The sequence below is a fragment of the Ruditapes philippinarum genome, unplaced genomic scaffold (assembly GCF_026571515.1).
Source record: "Ruditapes philippinarum isolate M1 unplaced genomic scaffold, ASM2657151v2 ctg2468_1_1_1_1, whole genome shotgun sequence".
Lineage (NCBI taxonomy): Eukaryota > Metazoa > Mollusca > Bivalvia > Venerida > Veneridae > Ruditapes > Ruditapes philippinarum.
The window spans coordinates 48,837-65,020 of record NW_026856020.1 but is presented as its reverse complement, the minus strand read 5'-3'; the positions used below and the strand labels follow the sequence as shown (position 1 = coordinate 65,020).

Genomic DNA, 16,184 nt, shown 5'->3' with positions numbered 1-16,184 from the left:
ACACTGTAGTGTTGAACTAATGTGTATATTTGACGACCATTCTTGGAGAAATTGGTCTTTAATCTTTTGTGTGAACGTATGTATAAAAAAAATTTTCATTTGAAACAACACTGATTTTGCCATATGTATCCAAAGCCGTTTCTTAAAAGTAAGTTTTTTAATTTCGGTGGCCCAGTTGTTTTGACCTTTTTCATCCAAATTCATAAGCATAAGATAACACTTTTTAACTAGCCGATTTTCTTTCATTTTAACAATCTTTAACCAGTACTTTATACATTTTTTAGCTGCTGCTATGTACAGAGGGTGCCTTCCACAATCACCTAGGACAGCCATATTGCTTGCTCTCTGTTTCAGCACACATATATCTTTTGCAGGGCATAATTGTGCACAGTTTCAATTGATTCTTGGCGACGTGTTCCCCATTTTTCTGCACCGTACAAAAGTACAGGGGTTACTTTGGTATCAAAAATATTGAAATAAACATGTCGTGTTAATTTACCATACTTATATAGTTTGTTTAGTATTGAAATTAAGATTCTTTTGGCTTTTTAAAGATTGTTCTTTTTGCCATATTACACATTGAGTTTCGTTGCGTAAAATTTAAACCGACGTATGAAAAGCAATTTACAACTTCGATTGGCTTACTATTGTACGTCCACTTTTCATGTTTAGTTAATTTTCACCATTTTTGAATACTAGTATTTTTAGTTTTTTTGGTATTACATTTTAAATCCTTTTCAGCACAAAATAACTTCTAATTAGTTTAAAAGTTTTTGAAGACCTAATACAGTGTCTGCTGTCAATGCCAGGTCATCTGCAAATAATAATGATAATATTTGTGTCTGATCTGGCAAAAGTTGTATACCGGTATACCCTGAAGTGTTAATTCTGTCAATAAGCTCGTTGATGTAGAGGATGAATAGAGTTGTGCTGGCCAAGCACCCCTTGCTTTAATCCATTCGGGCAATTGAAGTCTGTTGTTTGACCAGTTATTTGTTATGACAGATGCTTGACATTTTTGTAGATACTTTGTAGTGCATAAAAAGTTTGCCACGTATACCATTCTTTCTAAGAACCGACCATAACTTTTGTCTATTAATAGTGTCAAACGCCTTTTCAAAATCAACGAAAGCCACATAAAGTTTTCCACCCTTTTTTGATAATTGTTTTTGTATAAGAGCATTTAATATGAAAGCGTTGTCAATGGTGCTATATCCTTCTCGAAATCCAGCTTGTTCTTCTGCAATTTTATCGTATTCATTTATATAAAAATTTAGTCTTCTGGTAAGTATACCTGTATATATCTTTCCAAGTATATCTAACAATGAGATTCCACGAAAATTATTCGGATCGTTTATATCTCCCTTTTTGTGAATCACTACAATGTTTGCTTTATTCCAATTTGCTGGAAATTCACCATTTTTCGAACAGTCTATTATATAAACATGTTAACAATGGTAGAATTTTATCAATACTACTAATGAAAAATTCTGGTATGAGTTTTTCTTCACCACCGCTTTTCCCAGCTTTTAGCTTTTTAACAGATCGTAATACCTCTTCATCTGATATCTCGGAATTGAAAATGAATTGATCTAAGTCATCAAAGTCTTCATAAAGCTGGTTGTTCTTGTAGGATAACATTTTTCATCTGTGATTGTGCTTTCAAATAATCGCTTCAAAGTGTTGTTAACCACTCTTCATCACTTATATTGTTAACCCACTTTTCTTTTACTTTGTGTCATATTTTTTAGCTTATTCAAAAAGCCTTTAGGGTCGTTTGTCTGTTCAATGAGGTTGTCTAGCTCTTTATTATAGAATTCTGATTTAACCTTTTCTCACAATGTTTTTTAAATATTGTTTTTAGCCTCATATATGCTTCAAGGTCATTTTCACCTCTACTTTGTCTATTATACTCGTAGTAGTCGGTACTTAGTTGTTTTCAGCTCTTTAAACACGAGTTATGCAAACCACTTTGGTTGAGATCTTTGATTGGTGTTTTGTATCTTTTCAAAACAGCATTCACCAACATTTCGTAAAATAAGTTGTTTAACTGTCTACAATTGTATTTATGTTTGTGTTGTTATTTTTGATTTCCATTATAAAAATTCATTTAACCATTTTGATGATACTTTTTTTCCAATTTTGTCATATAAAGTTTTTTTCTTTATTGAATACATATTTCTCTCTCTTGTTAGTATTTTCATTTTCAACTACTCCATCTCTATTTAAGTTCATTTGCACTGTATTTAGTTTTTAAACAGGATAGGAAAATGTTGCTTTTCAGTTCTATCGCCAACAATAAAATAAGATATGTTATAAAATAATGTTTTTACTAATATCAAGTTAGTCTATGACGCTGCATCCTCTTGATCCGACAAAAGTGTACTCACCCACCATATATCGTTGTTTTTTCTACCATTATTACGTATAGATTTATAATGTTAGGCATAGTTTCTATAAGTTTTCTTCCAAATGAAATTACATTACTGTAATCCCGTGAATTTCTGTCTATGATATCATTATCATTTAATATTTCTTCACACTGTTCATATTCTGTAATGATGTATCTATATTGAGTAGGTCAGATTTCAGGCCTGTTCTGGCATTAAATCTCCGAGTAACATAAGGTCATATTGTTCATTTATATCGATGTCCTAAATAGCTTCTTCTAACATTTCAATACCTTTAGTGACTCTATCTGAGTAAAATGGGGATTGCTCTGGTGGTATATATACACAGCCTAATACAATATCAACATTTGCAATGGATAAAGATTTGTGAATTTTCAAAAATATTCCAAAATCACATTGCACGTTTATTCTCGTGATAAATTTCGATATATCTTGTCAGATATAAATTACAATTCCGCCCATCGCTCTTCCATAACGTGAACTTCTAACTGCTGGTAAAAATATGCGATCGTACTCTGGTAAAAAATGTTCTATTTCATTTTCAATCTCTACCCATGATTCTAATAATGATATAAGTTCAAAAGTTTTTAAATAGTTTTCAAATTCTATATCTTCTGTTTTGTCTTTAAGACCTTCAATATTCCAACTACCAATACTGATCGAATTTTTATTTGGGCCTCGGCCTACATCCTATTTACAATGAATGGTTATAAGTTACAATTATTTAACAAAATAGAATTTATTATATATATTGAATATTGTATCATAATGAAAGTTTGTTTTACACTTCATTTTTTTAAATGTTTTGAATATGCCGGAGAAATTGACTTTTTTCTCGGCGCATTAGGGGTACTTTTTCTAAAAGGGAACAATTTATGTTATGTCATCAAACTAAATTTAAAATAAATGATATACACATGTATATATATATTAAAAGTAGTATCAAAATAAAAGTTTCTAATAAAATTCAATAAGCACATTTTCGGTTAATGTTTTGGTAAGTATATGGAAACATTTCCTATACATTTTCCAAAACGGGCATAAAGTTTGTTAATCAAACAATTTTAAGTCCCAGATTTACATAAAAAATGTTTATAACATTTGATTGGAATAAACAGTATATAAAGCTGCATGCCTCCAACCACAATATTTGAGGAAAATCTTGAGTAAAGTTTGTGCTATTTGCGCCAAAAAATCTCCGTTGCGTTATTTAGTCATACCGGTTCAAATGTTTAAGGAGCAGCACAATTTCGGTACACGGTTCACTCGGTCATATAATAGTGCATGGTGATATTGTACATGTAATGTTCACTGTTACTATTTATCGGAACATCAAATAGTAAAACGCTATTCAGAAAACAATACGGTAATCGATTAATACAATATAAAAGATTAAATAGAGGATATTTGTTTGTTTTGCATGTAAGATTGAAATATAATTTCACTGAGTGAACACCAGATGCAATATTTTCACGAGTGGCGTAGCCACGAGTGAAAATATAATAGCTGGTGTTCACGAATGAAATATATCTCAATCTTATATGTAAAACAAATAAATTTTCTTTTTATTTTATGCTTTTTAAGTGCTTTTAAGTATTTTTTTACTGATTTTGCCACGTAACTTCGCGCATTCTCCTTTGTGACGTCATTATATCATGACGTCACATCATAAGTTTTGAAATAAAGTTCTGTTAAATTTCTCTAATTTTGTTAAATTTTTAACATAATGTATGATGACATTGACTTTCATTTCCTAAATAAGCAAATTCACGTGTGACGGCATTTATTTCTGCCTGTTATTCCATTTGGTCATGATTTTCTTTTCATCCGCATTCAGATATAGTCCGGCTACAGTGAAAATTATATTTTATAAATTTCACTAGTGGTTTATCAGAATATAATCATCTGATACATTGTAATAAAACACTGGAAAGCATGAAATAAAACGGAATGAAACATCCACGTAGCGCTAAATAACGTAAATGATATTTTCCGATTTTTCTATGTACCGATTTGTTCACTTCGATGTTAATTTTTCGTGTAATTTAAGTCGTAATTTGAAACGGAGCATGCGCAAAAAATTTTGTAGACTGCTCCTAATGATTTTACGCTTTAAATGACATTCGTTCACTACAATCAGATACGCAAAAATGGATACCGCCAGCAATCAGAACACCGTGGAGAGGTCTGATGACCTCTCCAATTACTTCTCAACGGTGTACTGATTTCAGTTTGTCCCGTTAGATTTGAAATTGTCAAACATTATTGACCTGGCACTTCATTAACTTTCGTAAAGGTCATTTGAATAATTACTCTCCAGTATCTATCGAATATTTCGATATATTTGTTAACTTCACTCGTCAGAGAGGTGTGGTGTATTGGTATACATGTCGGACTACCGATCTTAAGGCGTCTGGTTCAATTCCTTACCAACACCACGTTATGAATTTATTTTTAATTTATTTGCAAGATTTAATTTGAAATCGTTTTACTACAACTGGTTTTAGAATACCTTTTATGTGGTGTTTTTATACACAATTATATTTTTATTTCATTACATATTTATTTCATTACCCCACCTTTCAACGGTTCTCTTTGTGACATTATGCAATCGTATATGCTTTAGCACATGCACGCTATAAAGGCAGTTATTAAAATACTACACTGATAGTACACACAACAAAAAGGTTTGCAACAGTTTTAAAGGTATTCCACTGAGGTACGGCCGAATGTCATAAAAAAGTAAAATTTCACGAACCGATAATTTTTGTTACCTGCGTGTTAGGGACATTCAAACAGAATCAGTGATACATTGATATGTGTTCTTTGGATTGGCAAGTCGTTTGAAATACATATTTTCTCAAATTTTCTGGGAAAAGCGTTTAAACACCTTTCAGTTTGCAAATCTGAATAAAAACAACGGTCACGTGATGATTCTCGGGATGACTAAAAAGCGAAACGGAGAATTTTTTGTATATCGGCAGGAACGAAAGTGCGAAAGTGGAATATACCAACAATCCATAAATTTAAAAGCAAATTATGGGTTTGTTTGTTAAATTTCTTGTTGTTCACATATGTTCTTGTGAGAAAAATATTTCAAAAGCAATTTCAATATATTTAAAGCATTACATTGTTGTAATCATTTTTTTTTTCTCCATTACAATGATGAATTAAGCTAAACGTACGGAGTTGAAAACTGACATACACAAATTTTACAAATATTCTATGGTAATTTGAGAGCTTTCGTGTAATTATTTAAATAGTATGTATTAACTTTGTAATGGTTAAATTATCATGATATCTAGGCTAAGAAAATTTACTTTGTTAATCAGTGTAAATGGGTCCTATTTCAAAGGTCACTTTGGTTTATCTGACACCCGTTCAGGAAAAAAAAACTTCGTAATACCTTTTATACAACGAACATGAACTTGAGTATTGTAAGCATAGAAAATCACACGCACACACAGAATGTTATTCCAGATATTTCTCTTTAACTCTGATCAAAGCACTGAAAGCACTGGCTAAATAGAGAATGAATCCGGCCTCATTATAGGACATTTATGCTTCAACTTTATTAGTTAATAGTTCTTATGTATGTCTAGTGCATATAATTAAAATTCTATAAGAAAAAAAAATCGATCTCCTTTGCTAGATAGATCTGAAATTTAATATTTATCATTTTACATACATATTTGCATATTTATCCGCATTGGATGTAAATTTTGTTGATGAGAAGATTACTACGTTTTGATCTAGACATTCAAAACTATAGGTAATTGATACCTGTTTCATGCACATGGTAAACATTATCAAGAAGGTCGGAAAAGAGTTACAATCTGGCTCTATTAATATTATTATTATCATTATTGATTTAGCAGATATCCTGATAAATTTCTTTCTTATTGGAAGGCATCCGTACTAGTGATGGGTCAATTGAGCTGTGCTTTAATGTTAACAATATATATTGAAGCTTCTCGGTGGAAAAGAAAATTGAGAGCTTATAAGAGTAAAAAAGGAAAACTGGAATAAAGACAATCAAGGCGACGGCAACGTTCACAGGACGCAGCCCCGACACAGTCAAGCTTCCACAGCAGGGCTATTGTCGGGACTAGTGAAATAAAACTTAAAACTGATTATATAGTTGTTCTTCTTTAAACCCTAACTTTCTTTCAAATTTAACGAAAACAAACAAAATCATGATACTTGCAAGACAAATGTGAAGGGCAGGTAAGTAAAAGTAAACTTTAAGAATTCAGTAAGATATTATTAACCTCACCTCATACAACAACCATTGCTGAAACTATATTTTATAATACTTCCAACTCCTAGACGGTAAACAAACTTGGGAAAGGGCAATGCATATCTTAACCATTGTTTTTTACTCCTTATAGCCTGTTTATCATGGCATACTCATTGTTAATAGTTTTGCAAATATTTTGATTGAAAAAAAAGGTAAGGGTTCATTTCCCGACTATTTTGAAAACACGAAGTGACTGGTTTCAAAAAACTGCAACGGCTAAAATATTGATCGGATGCATTTCATTGCATAAATAAGTTAGGAAGAGAACCCTGCTTTTCTTGCTTTAGAGCACTAAAAAACTTTACTTTTCTCTCTACTTTTGTCTCTTCTTTCTTCCTGTTGTTCATTTTTTTTGTTAAGTCATTTTTTTTACCACTTGAAAGCCTGAAATTAATTTTTTCATTGATACTTTAGCCGTAGTCCTGTGTTGCTTGGTCGTGTGGGTGTTGCATTCATTGAATGTTACCATTCCTTTTTGTATTTCTGATCGAAGATCAGGAAATACAAAGCTAACATTCAATCTCTGACACAGCGGTTTCACGACAAACCTAACAACAAGCAGTTTCTTACAACAGCTGAAAACTAGCGATTTAAAAGAAAGAAATATTTTCATTTTGTTATAAGTATCCAACAAATTACAACGCATTCAAAGTTTAAAAGTAGCTTTGGGTTATAGAATTGTCAGTGAATGCACATTCACAATTAACGCGGATAAATATCATTTTAATCAATGAAAATGCTATTTTAAGCGATTTTCACAAATAAATCTGACTGTCGAGTAGTGGAATATATACATGTCGGACTGTTTTGGCGAGAAGATTTTTTGTTAAATTATTTACATCAGTGTTAAAAAACAGGTTTATTCTTGAACAAAAAACTTCGAAATTAACCCGAAATGAAATTGGAAAATCTAAAATTTAGTATCACTTGATTTTATTCAGGCATTGTTCGTATATCTTCTCCGTGGTGCAAGGGTAACACGCTCGTTTAGTGTGTCTGGGATTCAAGTCCAATTCAAGGCAATTATTTTTTATAAAGTTTCTTTGTTATGGAAACAGCCACGATATGCAAGGATAAAAGTGTGGCTGTCATAAAAATGAAGATAAATGATTTTTTGATGCAACTCTAGTCATGCAAAATTCCATATGTATCAAACTCTGGTACCAAGCAAGAAGAATTATAATACATAAAAATAAACTTATACAGGAAAATCATACAGTTATACAGTGCGATTTAGATTGCAAAGATCAGAAAATACCACAGAGCTTGCAGCCTTTTGATTTATCTTGTTTTTCGTATGTATGTTCTGGAGATTAGGTGGGTGGTTCTCGTTATACTTTTAAGATTTATAAGATTGTGTATTTAAAAGCCTTTTGTAAATTGTTTCGGAAATACTGGATATCGTTTGGAAAATTTATAGAGCTACTGAAGTATTTCAAACATATGAACAAAACTTTTCACAGTAACAGGCCTAAGTATTTCGGTTATTTAGTGATTATACCGTAATCAAACGTTAAAGGTCTTTTAAGAAATGTTCTTTGGAATTAAATACTAAGTGTAAGCACTAGAACATAAACCACCAGATTGCTTGCAAAATCTATATCGGCAGGATAAATTGGTTCAGAAAACATGATTTTTCACAGTCATGATCAAATGAACAGACTGTCATTTTCTTCCTGTTACCGAAAAGATACGAACAGATTTGTCCATTTTCTTCCTGTTACCGAAAAATACACATCAAGAAGATTTCAAGTAGAAGACACGTCACTGACAGAATGTTCTTAATATTTGAATAGAAAAGAATTTGCTAAAGCCAATTTATGAAAGAGAAATCGGGGATGCTACTTATTAAATTATTTGCCCATAAAAGAGGGTTATTTTACTCGTTTAGATTATTTTCAAAAAAAAAAGGTCTCAAAAAAGCAAAGGTTACCTGATATTAAGATGTAAACCCCGACATATAAAATTAATTTACCTGTGAAACTGGAGTGAAAATGTGTTAGTTTATCCGGTTTTTTTCTTCAGTGCCTTCAGCACTTTGATCTTATCTGTAGTACAAGTAAACTATATCGTTTTCACCGAAAAATCATTAAATTCTAAACAAGTTTCTAATAGAATCATAAACATTTATTGTATCATAGTTTGAAGACTTTTCTGTTGAAAACGTGTCAGAGTTAAATCGAATTCATATACATGCACAGTGCGTAACTGGAGTGCATGTAATAGTTCCCAACACTCCAGAGCATGCCCATTGATGTACTCATTCTTTTTTTTTTTTGGGGGGGGGGGGGGGGGGGGGGGGGGGGTGCTTTTTGTGGAATACGATAGAAATGCCATATTCAGAAGCTGGTTCATAGGTTTTTTCTGGGATTTCATATTGTTACAACAGCTAGGGAACGTGCATTTAATTTTGCCTATGGTATGAACATGATTAATTTGGGGGGTTGGGGGAAAGGGTAAAGTAAGGGTCCCTAATCAAAGAAAAACCTACCTAACGCACTCATTACTTTTCAAAAGAGGCCGGGTTTGTGGGCCAAAAAAACAAATTTTTGGGAAAGGGGGGGATCTGGGTTCTTACTCCACCATAAAAAAATGAAGAGGGCGGGCCAAAAAGGGGCCTTTTTCACAGTTTTGGGTTGACGTAACCCATTTTCCCCTTTTCCCAAAAAAAAAACCCCAATCAAATCAAATGAGGGCATGTCATTAACTGTAAATTTGGGTTTAAATAGGGGTTATAGAAAAGCGGTTAAATATTTTTAATTAGTGTAAATTACCTGTCCCTGGGGGTTATGGGGATTAAAAAATCCGATGGCTTTAATTTTTTGCCTTAAAATTTGAAATTTAAACTGAAAAGTTCAATGGAAAAAAAATATTTGCTTACTGTATTAAAATATTTTTCCGGGGTTTTGCCCTTAAAAAGGGTTCCGTTTGGGGGCGGGGGGCTTTTTTAAATTTTTAAAGGGACAACGAAATTGCTACCTTTGGTTTTTTCTTTTAAAAAATTTTTTTTCTTCTTTATAAAAACAGGGAAGGGTTTAGATGTTTGAGAAAAAATTTTTCAAATTAAAATTTTTTTCCCCCTTTTACTTAGGCCAAAAAATGCCGTTGGGGGTAATTTTTTCCATTACCCGGATGAATTTGTTGCGGTAAAACTTCTGAAAAAGGGGTTCTGGGAAAACCCAACCCCTTTAAATTTTTGCTTTCAAAAGGGCTTATGTGAAAATGCTTTTTTCTAGCATTTTGTTTTTTAAAACGGGTTTATTAAAAGGGGTAAGTTTTGGGGTTTTTTAAGTCTCAAACCCCCGTGATTTTTGTGAGGGAAATTTGTTTACTTTTTTTTTTGGGAAACACCAAAAATTACCTGTCGACCTCAGGGGGTGGCCCTTTTTGGGAGATGAAAATTTTAAAAATAAAATTTAAAAATAAAAAATTTTAAAAATTTCGCTGGAATAGGTTTGATCCTTTGGGCAGTTTAAAGGGCCAAATTCTTCGAGGAAACCCCTTTCCCAAATTTGGCCCGGTAATAAAAAACGGGTTTTTAAATAAAACCCCATTTTAGAAAATATAAAATTTTTTAAATTCATCCCGATTTAAAAAGTGAATTAATTTTTAGGGGATATTACCGACGGGGCCAATGGCCCAAATGAAAAGGAGTGCCAGATAAAAATTTTTTTAATTTTGGCAAACCAAATTCAAATTTATTCCTTACTTTACTGCTACAAAAAACTTAAATTTGTATCTATAGGAAACCTTCCCTTGGGCCCGTTCCTGTCTCTTATATTACTGCATTATGGCTAAAAGCTATTCTAGTTTTTTGGATATATTTTTAAAATAAAATTTAAAAATGCCAACAATTAGAAAAAAATCTTTTTGATCATGTCGTTGCATTTATGTGACCTGATTGTAAATAAAAGTATTTGTTGTTGTTATTTAGTCTACATAAACAAATAGATGGAAACAAAAAAGTGTTGTACTCTTAAATTGAATCTAGTTAAGGACTTTATGTATTTTACAAACGAATTGCTCTCTTAAATTTACTTAATGTAAACTATCTATGTGTGATTCAGGTTGACTTGCATTTCTTAAATATTACACATCAAAACAATAGCAACATATTAAGACATATAAGTTTAACAAGAAGCAGTCACAGACTATCTAATCCCCCCGTCTATCAGCAGAAAAGTTATGGAAAAATAGATGCATGTCCTACCACAAAGGGCATAAGGATATTACCATTTCTTCGTAGTAAACCATAATGAGGCAGAGCTCGTTACGATACCGAAATCAACTTTCATTACCGAAAACAAATTACAATTAAACAATTTATTTGAATTACTTTTTAATACTTAATTAATATTGGTTGAATTTAACTCACATGCCAAAAATCATGGACAAAACTAATAAATATTTTTGATGTTAGAGACAAAACATTTTTTTCATGATTACTTTCCCTATTTAATCAAATCTATAATACAATAATCGACGTGTCAAACAAAGATTGAATAATTTATGTGATTTCTGTACGTTTCGATTTTTATTGTTAATAAATATTTAATTGGACAAACAAACTAAGAAAAATGAACAAAACGTTATTGTGATGATCTTAGTGATAAAAATGTTAGCTTATCTTGTTACTTTCAAAGCGAAAATCTATGGCAAATTAACGAAATCAAAACTTATAAGATATAGAGTTAATTTTGGAATGAATTTGATAAAATTAAAGAAAACACAAACAAATATAATGATGGTGTTTGCACATGAATAATTTTAGGACTGCTACTGTATATATAACACATAAAACATGGCTTTGAGGGCAATATGCAAGTTTACGGACTGGTTGGTCAAACTGAGGAAGGTATATGGCCAAAGGTCATGACATCATATCAAATATAGGCGTATGCAAATGAGGTATGATATATATAATATATATAGATATGTCATCTTCATATTTAAATAAGAAATGTAGAATTTTTTTGTGTAATATCTTTCTTATAATAAATTCATGTGAAAAACAATAGCCATTTAATCGAAAAGGTGTAAGAAAGATTTTAACTATAGTTGTTTTATACGCATTCGTTAAAACTCCTGATTTTATGTTATAGTCTGTCGCACCAAATTTGAATATTTCATTTTTCATTAAATAGAATACAATGTAGTAAAATCATTCAAATCAATGTCAATTTAACCCTGATGTCAATATATCTAAGCATATTTTACTTTTCTTTCAAAAAGTCAGCAATATGGTCACACTGTTAAAATTCTATTTTTCCCGTTGACCTACGTTGTAGCCTGACTTGACGTCAATTTCAAAATGAAGGTGCCCACACTGACGTCATTGAGTGTTCGTCTCACAATTAGCGTGAAATGTACCAGGTAATTATAAATATTTGATTATTCTCATTTACCTATCATCATTTAAAAAAAAGAAAAAAAGACACTCTTTTGATTCATATCAAACAAGGTTGTTTTTATGAAATAAGCAAAAATCCACGAAATTGTGTACGAACAAACGTCCAAGACAGTTCTGAGTTGATATGAATCGAAAGAGTATCTTTATTTCTTAAAGTAAGTTTTACATTTATCTTTAACCTTAACTTCCTTTACGAATTATGTGTACTTTAATAACCATGGCAACGCAACATCGACGAACGCCGAAAGTTTCCTTCTATGTTTAAATATAGACAAATGTCGAACTAAATTGAACGGCTATTTCGTCAGGCAAAATCGGGGTCAACATCTTTATATATTTAGTTGACGTAAAACCGAAATTCGACGACATTTGGACGTTGAATGACTAAACAAACAAGTTTTGAGCAGCAGTAGTCAAAAGCGTAAATTGAGCAATAAAATGCACATTTAAAGACTTAAAATTCACATTTTCGGATTATTTTGCCATCTAACTACGAAAACTCTCATTTTCATATGAGGTGGTTAATTTACCAAAGTGCAATGAGTCAGCGAGCACGTCATTAGGTTTTAACTGGAGCAAGCGATCCAAAAGCAGCAAATACATGATCACAGACAGAAAGGGGCAAGGGAGAAAAGGTTGTATTGCCAAGACGTTTGTAACGTCTGTAGCGCCGATATATGTCCAAACGTCGAAAAATGTCCAAACGACGATAAATGTCCAAAAATTGACGATAAATGTCTCAATCGCCGATAAATGTCCAAAGCTCCTTTAATGATAAATGTCCAAAAATTAATGAAAAATGTCGCAACAAATTAGGTGCTCATAAATGTCCAAATCGGTTAACGATAAATGTCTCAACTTTTCATATGTTAATTGCACTTATTTCTATGCTCAACAGTAATGCATCAGCCAGTAAAAAAGGTTTCCATAGGGATTAAAAGTACCGATTTAAGTAGCATTCTCACCAGCATCCCGGCAAAATCCCAGGACCACCCCAGACCATCCGGGATGAAAATATTGTTGCAGTCTCAATAACCCCGGTAGCACTACGGCGATACCCAATTTCCATACTTATAACAACCAGGATGAACTCCGGGCCATCCATGCAGAGTCCAGTTAAAACTACGGATAATGCAGATAGTAAGTGGACGACGGATGACCTAACACGATATTCAAACGCTGTTAAGTCTTCGATAAAAGAGATCATAAAAGCTGAGATCCATGCTAGCACAGCCCCGGATGATGTCGGCAGAGTCCCGGATGATCCCGGCAGAGCCCCGGTACGGTTAGATAGAGTGCCGACAATCACCGGTAGAGCCCCGGCAGAGCCCTTGATCATCCCGGACGTTGCCGACAGAGTTACGGACGTACCCCGATCGTTCCTGAATCACCCGACCGACCACCGGGACTCTAGCGGGGTGCTTGTGAGATTGTTAAAAAAGTTTTAAAAATGTATTTGAAAATAAGTTGATTGTTGGATACAGTCTATCTCCCTTACTATTAAAAGGGGAAAAAATAAGTTAAACCGAGGTGCATTGTACTGGTGCTTTACACCGGGCACTTAAAAGAACCAGGGTCGCCTCTGGAAAGGGGCTTCTTCTGTATCATGACACAGATAACTTACCAAGTGATATCGATACTGCCAATGATAATTTGGATAACAATGACACGGAGAACTTACCAAGTGATATCGATACTGCAAATGGCAATTTGGATAACAATGACACGGAGAACTTACCAAGTAATATCGATACTGCAAATGACAATAATTTGGATAACAATGACACGGAGAACTTACCAAGTGATATCGATACTGCAAATGGCAATTTGGATAACAATGACACGGAGAACTTATCAAGTGATATCGATACTGCAAATGACAATAATTTGGATAACAATGACATGGAGAACTTACCAAGTGATATCGATACTGCCAATGACAATAATTTGGATAACAATGACACGGACAACTTACCAAGTGATATCGATACTGCCAATGACAATAATTTGGATAACAATGACATGGAGAACTTACCAAGTGATATCGATACTGCCAATGACAATAATTTGGATAAAAATGACACGGAGAACTTACCAAGTGATATCGATACTGCCAATGACAATAATTTGGATAACAATGACACGGAGAACTTACCAAGTGATATCGATACTGCCAATGACAATAATTTGGATAACAATGGCACGGAGAACTTACCAAGTGATATCGATACTGCCAATGACAATAATTTGGATAACAATGACACTGAGAACTTACCAAGTGATGCCAATGACAATAATTTGGATAACAATGACATGGAGAACTTACCAAGTGATATCGATACTGCCAATGACAATAATTTGGATAACAATGACACGGAGAACTTACCAAGTGATATCGATACTGCCATGATAGTGTTAGCGTTACTACCAATGACTTGAATAACGATGTTATTTCTCTGCGCTCACTTGTCGAAAATATTCGACGTCGACGAAGACCGATTACACCGCAATCGTTCATATTTACATATCTACCACTACTTATACAAGATAGTGCGATACTGTATAAACGAAAATCCGGCAATGAGATACGTCTTAAGCAGATGTCATCTTAGTAGTGTTGTGCATTTATATGACATTTACCTACCTAGAATTTACATTTCACCTGATAAATATGGAGGGCGATCGTTGCCAAAATTCCAGACATGTAATGTGTTCCTTTTGAAAACTTCTTTTGAAAATGTGAACGTGTATGTCTAGCATTTTTGATTGTATTCGTACACAGCAAATGATATCTTCTTAATCCAATCTTTTAATTGAAGGCACCCGCTTTTTAATAACAAGTTTACATGTAAATCTTAACAACTGAACTAACACCGAGAACAACAACAAATTTACAAGTTCGTATCTTCCATTGCATATAATACATAAGCATGTTTGCGCACTTGAAGATATCTATATGTACCTGAAAAATACAAATGAAATGTAAAACTCGAATACAGAAAATAGAATTTAATAAAACATGTTTCCAGTCGTAGAACTACAACAGTACGTTTACACAGTAACATGTTTAAAATGACAAAAGTAGATTCACAAAGTTAAACGATTTTAAGTCATGAATGACGCCCCGCGCCTCTCTTAGTATTTACGATCTTTTATTACGGAAATGAACGGACAGGTATAATACCCGTCGCATCTCTCCTATTTCTCAATGAAGAGAAGGAAAACACGGCGTCCATTCCAACTTCTTTTTATTTCTATAAAAACTCAAATATTTTTGGTATCAAATGAAAGATTACTACATAAGCTTTCTATGAGTGCCTCAGAAATAAAAATGAATTAAACAGATGTATTGAAATTTTTGTTTCAAAATTTATCATTTTTTCCTTTTGAAAATAACACTTTCGAATTGGTAAAAAAAACACAGCGTTCCCTCCAAACTTTTTTTTATTTCGTAATCAATTTTGATAATTTTGGATTGAAATAAAAGTGTGCTTCTTACGATTTATATAATGCCTAAAATAAAAATGAATTAAATCAAAATGAATTTAAATTTTCGTTTAAAAGTTTATCATGTTACTTTCTGTAAAATTGAGAAAATAAGAATCCCTAAAGAACGCTCAAAACGACAAAATTGAGAATGTTGCAGGTTCGGTTTGATTGAGCCTGTTCATAGACGGTAATGGAAAGCGCAACCCCCTAGCACCGGCTTAAGCAAAATTCAACATGAACTGGTACAATTTTGAATTTTGAAACATCCGCAGATGTGTTAATATGGCGATTATCATGGAAACTTCAACGTGACATTCCATGAAAAACGGCATATGGTCCCCAAGTAAAAAAAAACAAAACACACTCTGAAATTCAGAAAGAGAAACATGGAGCCCCCTACTTACTTTTTTATTTCTTGGTCAATTTTGATAATTTTAGACTCAAGTAAAAGAATCCTTCATGAATTTTCTAGTGATGCCCTAAAAATGAAAATTTATAACGTAGAAGTATTAAAATTTTTGTTTCAAACTTATCGTTGTTTATTTTTTCTCCCTTAAAACCACACTCATATATT

General features: G+C 32.7%; 1 protein-coding gene across 1 annotated transcript in view; it reads left to right on the top strand.

Annotated features, from left to right (window-relative positions):
• LOC132745146 (putative uncharacterized protein DDB_G0286901) overlaps positions 1-14,560 on the top strand; it is a 30,244-nt gene extending 15,684 nt beyond the window's left edge. The window contains exon 3 of the mRNA XM_060733967.1: positions 13,737-14,560. Within this exon, the coding sequence (XP_060589950.1) occupies positions 13,737-14,560 (824 nt within the window). The remainder of the gene's footprint in view (positions 1-13,736) is intronic.
• Positions 14,561-16,184: the final 1,624 nt, after the last annotated feature.